General features: G+C 41.0%; 1 protein-coding gene across 1 annotated transcript; it reads right to left on the reverse strand.

Annotated features, from left to right (window-relative positions):
* Window positions 1–200: 200 nt before the first annotated feature.
* Window positions 201–2832, reverse strand: LOC116712126 (frizzled-7-A-like). The gene has a single exon (XM_032551996.1). It carries the CDS (start codon window positions 2203–2205, stop codon window positions 577–579), a length of 1629 nt encoding a protein of 542 aa, XP_032407887.1. The 5' UTR covers window positions 2206–2832; the 3' UTR covers window positions 201–576.
* Between the last annotated feature and the right edge of the window lie 10545 nt (window positions 2833–13377).

Below are 13377 nucleotides of genomic sequence, written 5' to 3' on the forward strand. Positions count from 1 at the left end.
GGGGTCAGGAGGTTCTGCTGCTGGTTCTGGGCGAGAGGCGGGGTCACCTGGACGGGTCACCAGTCTGTCGCCGGGCAACACAGAGACATACAGGACACAGAACCATGCACACACACACACCTAGGGAGAATTTAGGGAGACCAATTAACCTGACAGTCATGTTTTTGGACCGGAGAACCCGGAGAGATCCCAGCATCCACAGGGAGAACATGCAGACTCCATGCAGAAAGACCCCGGGTCGGGAATCGAACCCAGAACCTTCTTGCTGCAAGGCAACAGCTCTACCAACTGCTCCACCGTGCAGCCCCAAATAATTTGATATTCAAAATTTCATCAATATTTAGGAATTATTGACTTGAAAGTCACTCTGGGTGAAAAGTTGCTTCTACATTAGTTTGGTTTTTCAAGTGTATTAAAATATTTGAACTAGAAACTAAACACTAGGAACATTTTGTGTTTTTTCAGTGTAAAATACAGTGAAAATAAAACCTCCATCAGTTAGTTTGGGTTCGGTAGATCCACTTTGGGTTCGTGTTCCTGCCGGTTCGGATCCGGTTCGGATCCGGTCCAGAAGCTTCACCTCCACGCCGCCGCCTCTCCGTTCAGGTTCGCTCTCTTGGAAAAGCGGCGCCACGTCCGCAGCGTCTTCCCGGACCAGACCCAGAATCCAGAGCCGATCCCCACCGTGAAGGTCGTCAGGTACTTGATCATGAAGACCGTGAAGTTCGGCGAGACCGGCGGTGTGTTTCGGGTCGGGCACGGCACAGCGAAGTGTTTGCAGGTCTGCATCCGCCAGGCGGCGACCCACTGCGGCCGAAGCGCCTCTTCATACAGCAGGCAGGCGATGGCGGCCGCTGTGGAGGCCGTGTAGACCGAGCCGAAGACGCCGATCCGCACCATCAGCCTCTCCAGCTTCTCCGTCTCGGTGCCGTTGTGCTTCATGATGGACCGGACCCGGAGCAGCGACACGAAGCCGGCCAGCAGGAAGGAGGCGCCGATGAGGAGGGAGACGGAGAGCGGCGCCAGGATGAATCCCCGCAGGCCCTCCAGGCTGTAGGCTCCCACAGAGCAGACCCCGCTGAGCAGGTCGCCCTCCACCCGGCCCACAGCCAGCACCAGGACGGTCTTCAGCGCCGGAACCAGCCAGGCTGCCAGGTGGAAGTACTGAGAGCGGGCCTGGATGGCCTCGTGGCTCCACTTCATCCCGGCGGACAGGAACCAGCTGAAGCCCAGGACGACCCACCACACGGAACCGGACATGCTGAAGTAGTAGAGGACGACGAACAGGACGGTGCAGACGTCCTTCTCCGTCCCTTGGACCACCAGCCGGTACCCCTCCTTCCTGAACCGGGCCACACACACCGCCTTGTCCTCCAGCAGGAAGGCGGCGCTGTAGGCCAGCGCCACCATGAAGGAGCAGCCAGACAGGAAGATGATGGGCCGCTGCGGGTAGACGAACCTCCTCCTGTCCAGTAAATACGTCAGGACGGTGAAGAGCGTGCTGACGCAGCACAAAATGGACCAGAACCCGACCCAGACCCGGCTGAACTTTAATTCCTCCTGGCTGAAGTGCATCAGTCCGCCGGGTCTGTCGGACTCGCACGGAGCCCCGCAGTCTTCCTCCCCCAGGAAGCGGTAGCTGAGGCGGGACGGAACTTGGAGCTGCGGGGGGCAGGAGAACCGCTGGTCGCTCCGGAGGAACGGAGGCCGGGCGGTCGGGTTCGGCTCGGCCGGACCTTCAGAATCGCTCCTGTTCTGACCCACGCAGATCTCTCCGGCTCCGTGGAGCGGGAAGTTCTGGCAGCGCAGCCGGTCCGGCCACTGGAAGCCGAACTTGTTCATGAGCTCCTCGCAGCCGTTCCGGGCCTGTTCGCACAGAGACCTGCAGGGCGGGATGGCCCGGTCCAACACCGTGCACACCGGCGCGTACATGGTGCACAGGAAGAACCGCAGCTCCGCCGAACATTGGACCTGGACCAGAGGGTAGAACTGGTGGACCTCCAGGCCCGCGTCCTCCTGGTTGGTGTGACCCAGCAGGTTCGGCATGATGGTCCGGTTGTAGGCGATGTCGGTGCAGAGCGGGATGGAGATGGGCTGGCAGAAGCCGGGCTCCAGAACCGAACTCTCGTCTTCATGCTGAGCCGATCCCGGCTGGAGGAGGAGCGTCAGGCAGAAGGTGGACCTCCAGAACCAGCTGGTTCTCATCACAGGTGTGTAGAAATATTCAGAGAGGAGGAGAAACTTTCAGAGACCGGGGAGACTTTAGTCCTGAGAAAGTGGAGCTGCACAAATTCTTCCTGGTTTCATCCCGAATGACAGAATTTGGGTCAAACATCCAGATTTCAGCTGCTGCTCCTTCCACCCAGGACGGTTCTGGTGCCGCTCCTGCTCCATCCTCCAATCAGAGGCTCGCTCTTCTCTGATTGGTCCATGCAGACATGGAGGTGAGGCTCTGCAGGTGCAGATCAATCCTGAACTGTAAAACACAAAGTTACTGAACCGTCCAGAACTATGAATTAATCTGAGGCAGCAGCTGTCAGTGAGAGGAAAAATCTATATAATATTAGTTTGATTTCACTATTCTGATGATTTTGTGTCATTTATTTAGAACATTTGAAAGACGTTGAGTTTTGCCAATAAACCATTTTTTGTTTTCTTGATATTCATCTTAATTTTCAGGTTTCCAAACCAGTTGACAAGTGTGGTTTTACAAAATATTAACAAAAAACCAACTAACCTTTTTACTAATTTAATATGAATATTAATAAACTGTGGAAGTTGTGATTTGAGGGAGAAAAAAATATCTGTTTAAAAAAAAGAGAAAAGAATTAATAAATTGTTTTATCATATAAACAATAATTTAAAAGAAAATAGCAAAATAAATAAATTAAATCCCTTTTCCAGATGTTGAACTGAAATCAAATCTGCTCATCAGAATTAAACCCATAAATAAAAGATAAACTTCTCTTTGGTTCAGTTTTTAAATCGTCTTATTGGTCAAATTAAAATTCCTCTCTCTATTTCTGACTGGGGAAAATATTACCATTTTTCTGTTCAGCAGTATATTGTTATTTCTGCCGTATTTCCTCATATAAATCATATTCATATTTGAACATAAACAATACATTTACATTTTTAAAATAAAGAAATGTATGCATGTAGGAAACTAAAAATAAAATACATAGTTTTAAAAAATAAAATACATCAGAGAAACAATATGTAGAGATAAACATATTTTTGCTAGGCATCTGATTTTAATTTTTAATCTTTGTTTCTGCTGATAAGGAGGATGAGGAAGAACCGCCTCTCACCTTCACCTCCTCGTCTTCAACTCACTTTTATTATCAACGTTTATCTGAGTAATCAGGTTTTAATGCAGACTGGATTCTGTTGGATGTTGAGGAAGTTTAGATTTAGATTTTGTTGTCCAAAGAAACAAAAAGAACTGCAGGAAAAAAAAGAAAAGTGTCGTTTAAAATAAAATTAGCATCTCAAAGTTCTCAACTCTAAGATGCTGAAAATCAAAGACTTCAGAGCGTTTTGGTTTATTAATTACTCCATTCATTGATGCATTTTATCCCCAGAAACAAACAGACAAAAACAAACAGATTTAAATATGCAGAAAACTTGTTTGGTCTCTTTCATCTCAGCGATCGATCAAACGTCAGTAGATCTGATTTTCTGTCAGTCGCTGGGATCTAAGAGTTTTGCTGCCAGATAGAGAATTATACATTTATTATGCATGAACTGTTCAAAACAAAAGAGCAAAAAACTTCTGAAACTTTTGTTTTTCAGCACAAACATGAACATTTGACTCCTTTGATGAATAAAAAGTACAAAGAAATGAGAGAAAAGTGATTAATTACAGAATCAGTTGTGAGAGAGAGAGAAATGTTTCTACTCTGGAGATTAGAAATATCACAACAAATAAAAATAAACATAAATGTTACAGAAGCCCAACACAGTCTGAGCAATAAAACTTTTAAAGTTGAACTATTTTCAGAAAACTGACAGGATTATCTGAAAATAACGAATTATAGTGACCAAAGTTTAGAAATAAAAGCAGAATTAACTCGCCTGCATTGCTCCACGTGGAGACGAACATGGAACATTTTCATAAATGATTTTTTTAAAAATGTGTCCATGAAACAGGATCACTGAAAACACTGTAGTACACAAGCCAGACCATTTGGGGGCGCTGTAACAGTCCTACAGAACAACACTGAAAACACCGGACAACACAAAACGCCTCCGTGTTGTGAGAGTGAGAGTAACATGCTGGTTATGGAGAGATGCAAAAAGATTAAAAGATTTTAAAAAACGCAGCTTGTGTGTACAGATAAAAACATGAAACCAGCTTTTTGAAACTTTCCACTCAGAGACTCTGTTTCATAAATGATCGTTTCTGGACTCATCAAACAGCCGAAACAACAAAAACCTTTACAGAGGCTCCTAAACTGGCCTCGGTGTTTGCAGAGCCTGAGCCTGAAATGTGTTCATGTTTCTTTAATTGCTCTTTTACTCGTTGGCTTCAAGATTCATGGATTAAAACACAGCAGGTGTCATAATTTCAACAAAAGAAATGTCTCTGTAACAAAGTGACAACATGCATAAAATAAATCAACTTGGCCCAAGCACTGAGCCCTGTGGTACTCCACAAGGAAGCAACGTTTCTCATTATCATACAAACTTCAGTCTGTAGTTTTAATGTGTTTTAAATTACTATTTTTTTAACTGAGTGAGAATTAAGAATTAGACAAAGTTTCATGTAGGAGTTGGAAAGATCTGTCATGATTTGTGTTGGGAGATTTGGACCCGACTGAAGAACTTCTTCATTTAGAAAAAAACAACAACAAACCTAATGAGACGAGAGGAAAACGAAGAACGAGGAAAATTCACCAAAACCATCAAGAAAATGAGAATCAGAAAGACGAGCAAAGGATCTGGAAAGGAAACAAGTGAGTCAAGGAGGGTGATTACTGGAACCAGGACATAAACCAGAGCAGCAGAGGCAGGAAAATGAAAAATCAATAAATATAATTATACTGAAAGATAAAGTAGAAACACAGAATTAAACCGCAGAATGATTAAAACTCCAATCAGAGACGGTTTTTCCCTCCAACATGAACAAACAGTTCAAATCTACTGGATTCATCACTGATAACTTCATTTATTCCTTCAGTATTTATTAGGAAATGTGAGCTTTTCATTAATCAAGAGGCAAGTTCAGACTGCATCAGTATTTAAAGAAGTTTGACTGAATTAGTGACTTTGTACTGAAAGACTGAAACTCTGTAAACTGAACTTCAAACATTTGATCAGCTTTGCTCCTGTTTTAGCTGTTTTGTTTTTTACAGATTAGTCTTTATTTCTGTTTCAGAGACAAGAAAAGATTTCAAGTTAAACTCAGCGACCAGGTAAAAACTCTGCTCTGTCAGTGAGCGTCTGAAGGGAACTTTAATAAATCATCAGGATTTATTCATGAAGCCGTTCAGAGACAAACATGCTGATTAATCTGATGAATGCTAATGAATGCTAACAGGAAGTCCAGAGGGACCAGAGAGCAGATTTACATCCAGGAACAGCAGCGACACAGAGGAGGAACATCCAGCAGCGTTTTGTCTCTTTGTCTCTGCAGGGATTGTTTTGCCCCTCTGCTTGTCTGCTCAGGCTCATGCGTGATCTGCAGAAAACTTTAAAATAAATGTTTGGCTCACATGCCTCATGTGTTCATGCAATTTGAATTATTTATTCATTTTCCCTGTTACAACTGCTAACTGTACATTTTATATACTAGACAACCGTTACAACCCAAAGAGTCATTGTTGCCTTCAGTCCAGCAAAATAAAACTTTTTTTTAGAGCCGTTAATGTTACATAACCTGTTAAAAAAAAAAAAAAAGACAACTTATCATTTTGATCAACATAGAGCACGAAATGTTGACAATCTTAAAGAACCATCATTTAATTCCAGTTGAGGGGGTTTAAAATAATGAAAAGCATAAAATATTTGCAAAAGCAGGATGGATACATTTTCTCCAATCGGAATTTATGGATGTTTTGAGAATAAATATATATTAAAACTATTTTTTTAATCAAAACTTTAGATGAAAACTTGTTGCTGTTTTTAGTTCTGTTGTGGAAATTCAAGGCAATTATTCCATGACAAAAATGACTAAAACCAACATTTCCTAAATGTATGTATAGCTGGAAATATTAGCTGGTTCTTTATTATTGTCACTTATGTTGATAAAAGTTATTGGTGATGATATAAACCGAGTTCTGGTCAGTTATTACAATAACACTGTGTTGTTTCTCCGTCAGCAAACAATTCAACAATAACCTTTTAACGTTTAATAAACTTTCTAATTAGCTCAGAAAAGTAAAATTCAAGTGGAAAATTTTCCAGCTAAATGTATTTTAAGCTGTTTTTAGGGGTGACAGTAAATATTATGCTGCTGATTTCATTATGATCCTCATTTTTGAATAATTCTCTCCATTGAAAATGTGTTTATTTTCATCATTTATCTAAAATGATTTATACTGTGGCTCATATATTAGCTTCAGGTTTTAGCAATAAAGACAATTTCTCATTTTTGTCTGTAAACAAAACTAAGATTTAGAGCAAATGCTTGTTTGATCAGCAGAGTTCAGTCTGGATTTAAAGAAAGATCCAGATCCTCTACGGTGAGAATGTGGAGGTTTATTCTAATAGAGGAATCATGTGTATAAGTTTACATATTTACAGAATGGATGTGATTTCTTTTCAGAAAGGCTCATTCATCCAGCTGCATGATGATCAGTCCAGGCGATCTAAACGTTAATAAACCGTCATCATCATTTCAGATCAATATGATCTCTGATCAATGGCTCCATGTTCTCCATCAGAGCCAAAGCTCCTCAGGTAGCAGCTCACCTTGATGCAGCTACTGATAAACCTGTGATTGTCTCCACACCTGATCAATAATCAAACCTGTTTGGAGTTAATCTGCTGATCCGGATTATTTTTCAGTGAGAATAAATCCATCCCATGAGCTTCGGTGCACAAACCGATGCACAGTTACATCTTTATGTGGCCAGAACTCAGGAAATGTACTATTCACCTACAAGTGAGGTTTTCACATCTTTTTATTTTATTGTGTGTGTTATGTTATTGTCTGAGGATAGATGTTATTCATTTTCATCGTTTGCGTTTAAACAAAAGGTTAAAATCATGAAAAACATCTGGTTCGATTGGACTGAATGGACTCAGCTTTCAGTGCTTTTAGGTGAGATTTTGCACTTTGTAGTTTGTTTGTTAATATCCATAAAAATGTTTGCGTGGCTGCAGCACATCTTGACGACAGGTAAAAAGTTAACACCTGTTCACAAACTTTGACGCCACGTTCATTTTTATTCTTGTCAGCTTGTGTGTAAAATACGGCGCTGCATGTTATCTGTGCGTATCACACTTTATGCACAAGGGCCCTGATGCTGGAGCAGTTCGGTTCTTAAAGTTCTGGTTCTGCTGAGCTCAGAATGAAGAGTTTCTGAAACTTTGATCCATTGATGATCAATTCAGAGTCAAACAGGAACTGACAGAGTAACATGCAGCTCTCCATCTTCTTCTTGTTTTTACTGAGATCCAGTTAAAGTGAAAAGCAACATGTGAAAAATGAAATCATGCTAAATGCAGCATGATTTGTTTTGCACCTTAATCAACAGAAAACTTATTGGCTAAAACTAACAAAAAATGTAACATTTTCTTTAACATGTGAATAAAACATTATAAACTGAGAAAAAGAACAGATAGAAATAAACTCTGAGAAAAGAAACAGATAAAGCAGTAAAAGTTTTTATCTCCATCAGACGGATCAGAAACACTCAGAACTTCATGTCAGATTTTATCTGCTGCTGAAAACATGAATCATCAAAATGTCAGGAAAAATAGAAACTTTATTTCTTCTTTTACCCAGAAAGTTTTACTTTCATATCAACCAAATTCATATAAAGCTAAAAGCTCCTTTAATCTGTTCAATTTGTGGGTTAGGACAGTTTATCAGTAGAACCAGCGTCATTAGAGGCGGTCCAAACTCCTCTGATCTGAATCTGTAAAACTTTGAGGTTTCAGCAGGAAGTCAGAGCTGCAGGTTGTTAAAATTTATCCTTTAACAAGAGAAAAATTATACAAAGATAAAGTTACTTATTGCTCTCCAACTCCATTCCTCTCAAACTGCAGTTATATAAAGTTTATTGTTGATAAAAAAAACATATTTAGCTGCTTAAAACAGCTTAAAGCTCAGAGAAACTTCTAGACTGAATAGTTTAGCTATTTATCAGTGATGTTTTAATCTTTATACAGAAGTTGGAAGCTTTGACATTTTCACCAACAAAACATGGAAAAAGAAAAAGAATCATAAAAATGGAGAACAGACAAAGCTTCAATGTTTCTGTCTGGAGGACAACGTGACTGAAGAGGAAAAGTGGCTGATGGGTTTTTTTGAGTTTGCTAACTTTTAAAAGTTTGTTAAAACTTGTTTGCAAGGCACCTGGTGCCGTTACTGTGGCCTGATCCGCAGCGTGCCCTGTGTGCCTCTCTCACATGACGGTTTTCTGTACACTCTGGACAGGACGCCAGTCTGTCGCCGGGCAACACAGAGACAGACAGGACACACACACACACACCCACACACACGCACACACACACACACACCCACACACACACACACACACCCACCCACACACACACACACACACCCACACACACGCCTACACACACACACACCCTCTCACCTAGGGAGAATTTAGAGACCAGTAACAGTCATGTTTTTGGACTGATTGTTAACCCACCATGCACAGGGAGAACATGCAAACTCTATGCAGAAATCGAACCCAGGACCTTCTTGCTGCAAGGCAACAGCTCTACCAACTGCTCCACTGTGCAGCCCAACAATCACATTGGACTGTCAAAATAAGAGCGACACATACACTACAAAATAAAACCTTCACATTTTTCATAGCAGGTATTTGTTGTTTTGGGTTTTATATAACTGGTTTAACCCAATCACTGTTATACATGGTATGAGCGTGGCCCTTTAAAATGAAGCTTACTGAACATTTCAAAATAAAAACCTCATTATGGGTGGGCTGCACAGTGGCGCAGTTGGTAGCACTGTTGCCTTGCAGCAAGAAGGTCCTGGGTTCGATTCCCGGCCGGGGTCTTTCTGCATGGAGTTTGCATGTTCTCCCTGTGCATGCGTGGGTTCTCTCCGGGTACTCCGGCTTCCTCCCATAGTCCAAAAACATGACTGTCAGGTCAATTGGTTTCTCTAAATTCTCCCTAGGTGTGAGTGTGTGTGTGCATGGTTGTTTGTCCTGTATGTCTCTGTGTTGCCCTGCGACAGACTGGCGACCTGTCCAGGGTGTACCCCGCCTCTCGCCCGGAACGTAGCTGGAGATGGGCACCAGCAACCCTCCCGACCCCATTAGGGACAAGGGTGAACAGAAAATGGATGGATGGATGGATTATTCTTGCACTAACATTGGGGACATTACACTGGGGAGCAGTGAACATTAGCAGTGCACTGCCTCTGACTAGTGCAATGCCTTGCGCCACATTAGCATTAGCATTAGCCTTTCCCTAAAATAAGCACTTCAGCAATTTTTTTACTTAATGTCTATGTTTATTCATTCACTGATTTAGCAACAAGAAGGTTTGGATGGAAAATGTTGCTTATTTTGCCAATTTATGGTTTTCAATTCAATATGATAAACAAATTACAGACCCTGTAGTTAACATGACACAAATTTTATACTAGTTTTAAAATATATTTTATGGTAAATTTGGAAAAAGTAACTGGGTGGATGTTTTTCAGGTCTTAGTTTCAAGATTTGTAGAGAAATAAAAATGTTTGAAAAAGTATTAACTTAATTTGGAGGTGAAAAGATGAAATCAGAAAGATTATATAACTGTGGATTAAGTCAGTGCAGAAGGATAAATAATGCAGATTATTAATGAATATTTACTGAAATGATCTGACAGTTGAAAACTCCTCATCATCTCTAACTAATCTAAAACATTTCTTCCTCCTCCAGAGGTTTTATCATGAAAGCTGATCAGTACATTTATCAGAACAAACTTCCTCCTTCCAACCAGAAGAAACTCTGAGATTAATGAAGCTACATGTCATCAGAGTTATTCTGGATTAAAGACATTTTCTAAGAATAATTTACATTTTTAATAAAACTGAGGAGCAGGATCTATATATAGTTCAGTGTTTTAACAATCATTTGTTTCTTCCTAGTTTTGCAGCAAATGTTTGATAATTAGCAGTAAAATGATCAGAACCAGGAGATTCTTGTTTTTATTATTTTTACCGTTTGTGTGGGCTTATTATGAAGGTGAGTAAAACATTTATTGCTGCCTTTATTTTATTACCATTCAGATGTTAACAGATTATTGCTTTCAAAGTGAGGATGAAACAGGAAATGAAGTGAAAATATTAATAATAAAGAAATGTTGAAACCTGATTGAAAGTTAGAGTAGTAACTCTGTGATCTCTGCTCTCATATTTTAGTGATAATTTACTCACCAACATGTCTCCCTCTGACAAATAATCAGAAAATTATGATTTTGTTGTTTGTGAGAAAATTTAGAAAATTAAAACACAGAAATCTATTTTAGTAAAAACATTTTTATATATTTTTTCCGTTTGCCATATTCAAGAAATGAGACTTTTTTATTTGGTGCTTTCACAGATAAATCCAGAATTACTAATAATAGATTGAGGTTAAAACTAATATTTTATTTCTACAAACAAGTTTTTTCTATCTCACAGTAATATTTATATTTTATAGCAGAGCAGCAATAATCCAAACTAGAAGGTGATAAATGAAGGAGCTAAAGATTAGGGTGATGGCAAAGAGCCTCCGAGGTTTGGATTTAATCACTAAAGATAAATAATCAATACCAGCAGGAGCAACAGAAAACTGATCAATAAGAGTTTTATTGATGGAATGTCAAGAAATATGTGATCGTCTGGCAGCTGAAGGAGCAACAGCTTGTCCTGCTCTCTCCCGTCCTTACTGATAACTTCGCCTGAGCTACTACTAAGTGACAGTTTTTATAGTTATATTCACATTTTCAACATCATAACTGGATTACTACAAACCTAAGGACTGGGGGATTTTCTTACTTTTATTTTTACCTTACTTTACCAACTTCATCTCCAAGTTGAACCAGGACAAAATGCCTCCGGCCGACCCCAAGGACATTAGCAGTATTATACAGCGACTTCAGTCTATAGAAATGAAGATCAAACAGCTGGAGGTGAACTTTGAAATCAACGCTAACTGTGGAAATCAGACAACTCTTCCTCAAATCAACGGAGAAGTTGTACGCCTCGCATCAAGCAGCTCACCCTGGAACGCTTTGGGTGCCAAGCCGAAGCAAACGTCTCACACCGCAGATCCGATGAGGCGACTGACAGGGAGAACCCCTCACCTGGACGAATCAGCGTGGCCGGCTCTGAGCCGAAACCCACCTTCAACCTCAACACCTGCTCCACCAAAGAAAAACAAACAAGCAGCTGCAACCAAAACGGTTCCACCGACCCCGCTCCCAAGGACAGAGCGACCAGCCCGAGCCTCAAAACATTCTGACTCTGTGGGAATCCCACTGAAAAACAGATTTTCTGTACTCCAGCCTGAGCCTCTGAGTGAAACCTCGCCTTCAAACATCAACAGTGAGGCAAGACCAACACATCCACCCCCCAAAGCTCCAAAGGACAAAGCGGCTACCAGGAAAATGAAAGGTATGCCAAAAGTGCTTATTGTTGGAGATGAGGCAGTAAATGGAATCAGTCACATTTGTAATCCCAAGAAAACGAGAGTGATTTCTTTTCCTGGTGACACTGTATCTGATTTAACTCGTAAAGTTCTCTCGCTAACCACTGATCAGCCAGATATTGAGTCCTTAGTTGTGCATGTTGGAGCCAACGATGTGGCAAAGCAGAAATCTGAGATTCTGAAAAAGGACTTTAATATTCTACTGAACACTATGGGAAAGTTAAAAATGAAGTTATTTCTCAGTGGTCCAATTCCATCACCTCAATGGGGAGACGAAAACACTCCAGGCTGGACATGATAAACAAATGGCTGATTAAAAGCTGCTCTGCCAGCTCAGTGACCTTCATCGATAACCTCTGGATCTATTGGCAGCGCTTTCACCTCTTTGGAAGAAGCGGACGCAATCTTAATAAACATGGGATAAAGTTGCTCACTGCAAATCTTTTTCACTTTATCAACAAGGACAGCAACGTGATCATCGCTTCAGAAAAACAGGCTCAAGGATTTCTGACTAGGAAGGAACCGTCGGCTTATCAGGCACAAACAGCTGATATAACATCGACTGAAGACAGAGCGACTGGTTCCCTTCCTCCTTCTCCCCTCCCTTTCTGCTCACCCACTCATTCACAGGATTCACAAGATACACATGGAGAAATGTCTTCTGGACCGGAGTTTCTTAAATTTACAGATGGAATGAATCAACAGGTTGTACTTGGGACGTCTCTCCTTAGCGCTCACGTAGCAGACCTCACTTCATTTAAGCCACCTGACTCTATCGTCCCAGAGGATCCATCACTCTGCGTTTCTGAGGTCTGAGGCCGGGGTCCAGACTTTATCTTTACGCCCTTCTTGCTCCAGAATGTGTCTGGCCCCTCGGCACTGCAGAACAGGACATTACCTGTCCGGATCACTACAAGAAAATTTACAAGAAACAGAAACATAAAATATAGGGGACCTAATTCAAACATCAGACTGTTCCCCTGCCTAAAGGAACCTCAGACTGAAGATTTCTTGGCCTCCAAGTCACTTAAACTAGCTCTTTTAAATACCAGATCTCTCTGTGCTAAAGCTTTATTAATTAATGATTTCATCACTGAGCATTATATTGATGTTATGTTTCTGACAGAAACATGGTTGAATGATAATAATGAACAGATCGTACTAATTGAATCTGCGCCTCCTAACTACAATTTCTTCAGTGAGAATAGAAAACACAAAAAAAGGAGGAGGCGTGGCTTCAATATTTAAGAATACCATAAATTGTAGTAAAATCTCTTTGGGTCGCTTCACCTCTTTTGAGTATCTTGGAATTGAGGTTAAAGGCCACAAACGAACTTTGACTGTAACTTTATACAAAACTCCAACTTTTGTGGAAAATTTTTTTACTGACTTGAATGAACTTCTATCTCTTATATGTATTGATTATGATTGTTTAATAATTGTCGGTGATTTCAACATTCATGCTGACAACCCCCAAGACAGAGGGGCAAAAAAGCTCGCTAATATTTTAGAGACTTTTTGTCTAACACAACATGTCAAACAAGCAACACAC

Source organism: Xiphophorus hellerii, chromosome 21 (genome assembly GCF_003331165.1).
Source record: "Xiphophorus hellerii strain 12219 chromosome 21, Xiphophorus_hellerii-4.1, whole genome shotgun sequence".
Taxonomy (NCBI): domain Eukaryota; kingdom Metazoa; phylum Chordata; class Actinopteri; order Cyprinodontiformes; family Poeciliidae; genus Xiphophorus; species Xiphophorus hellerii.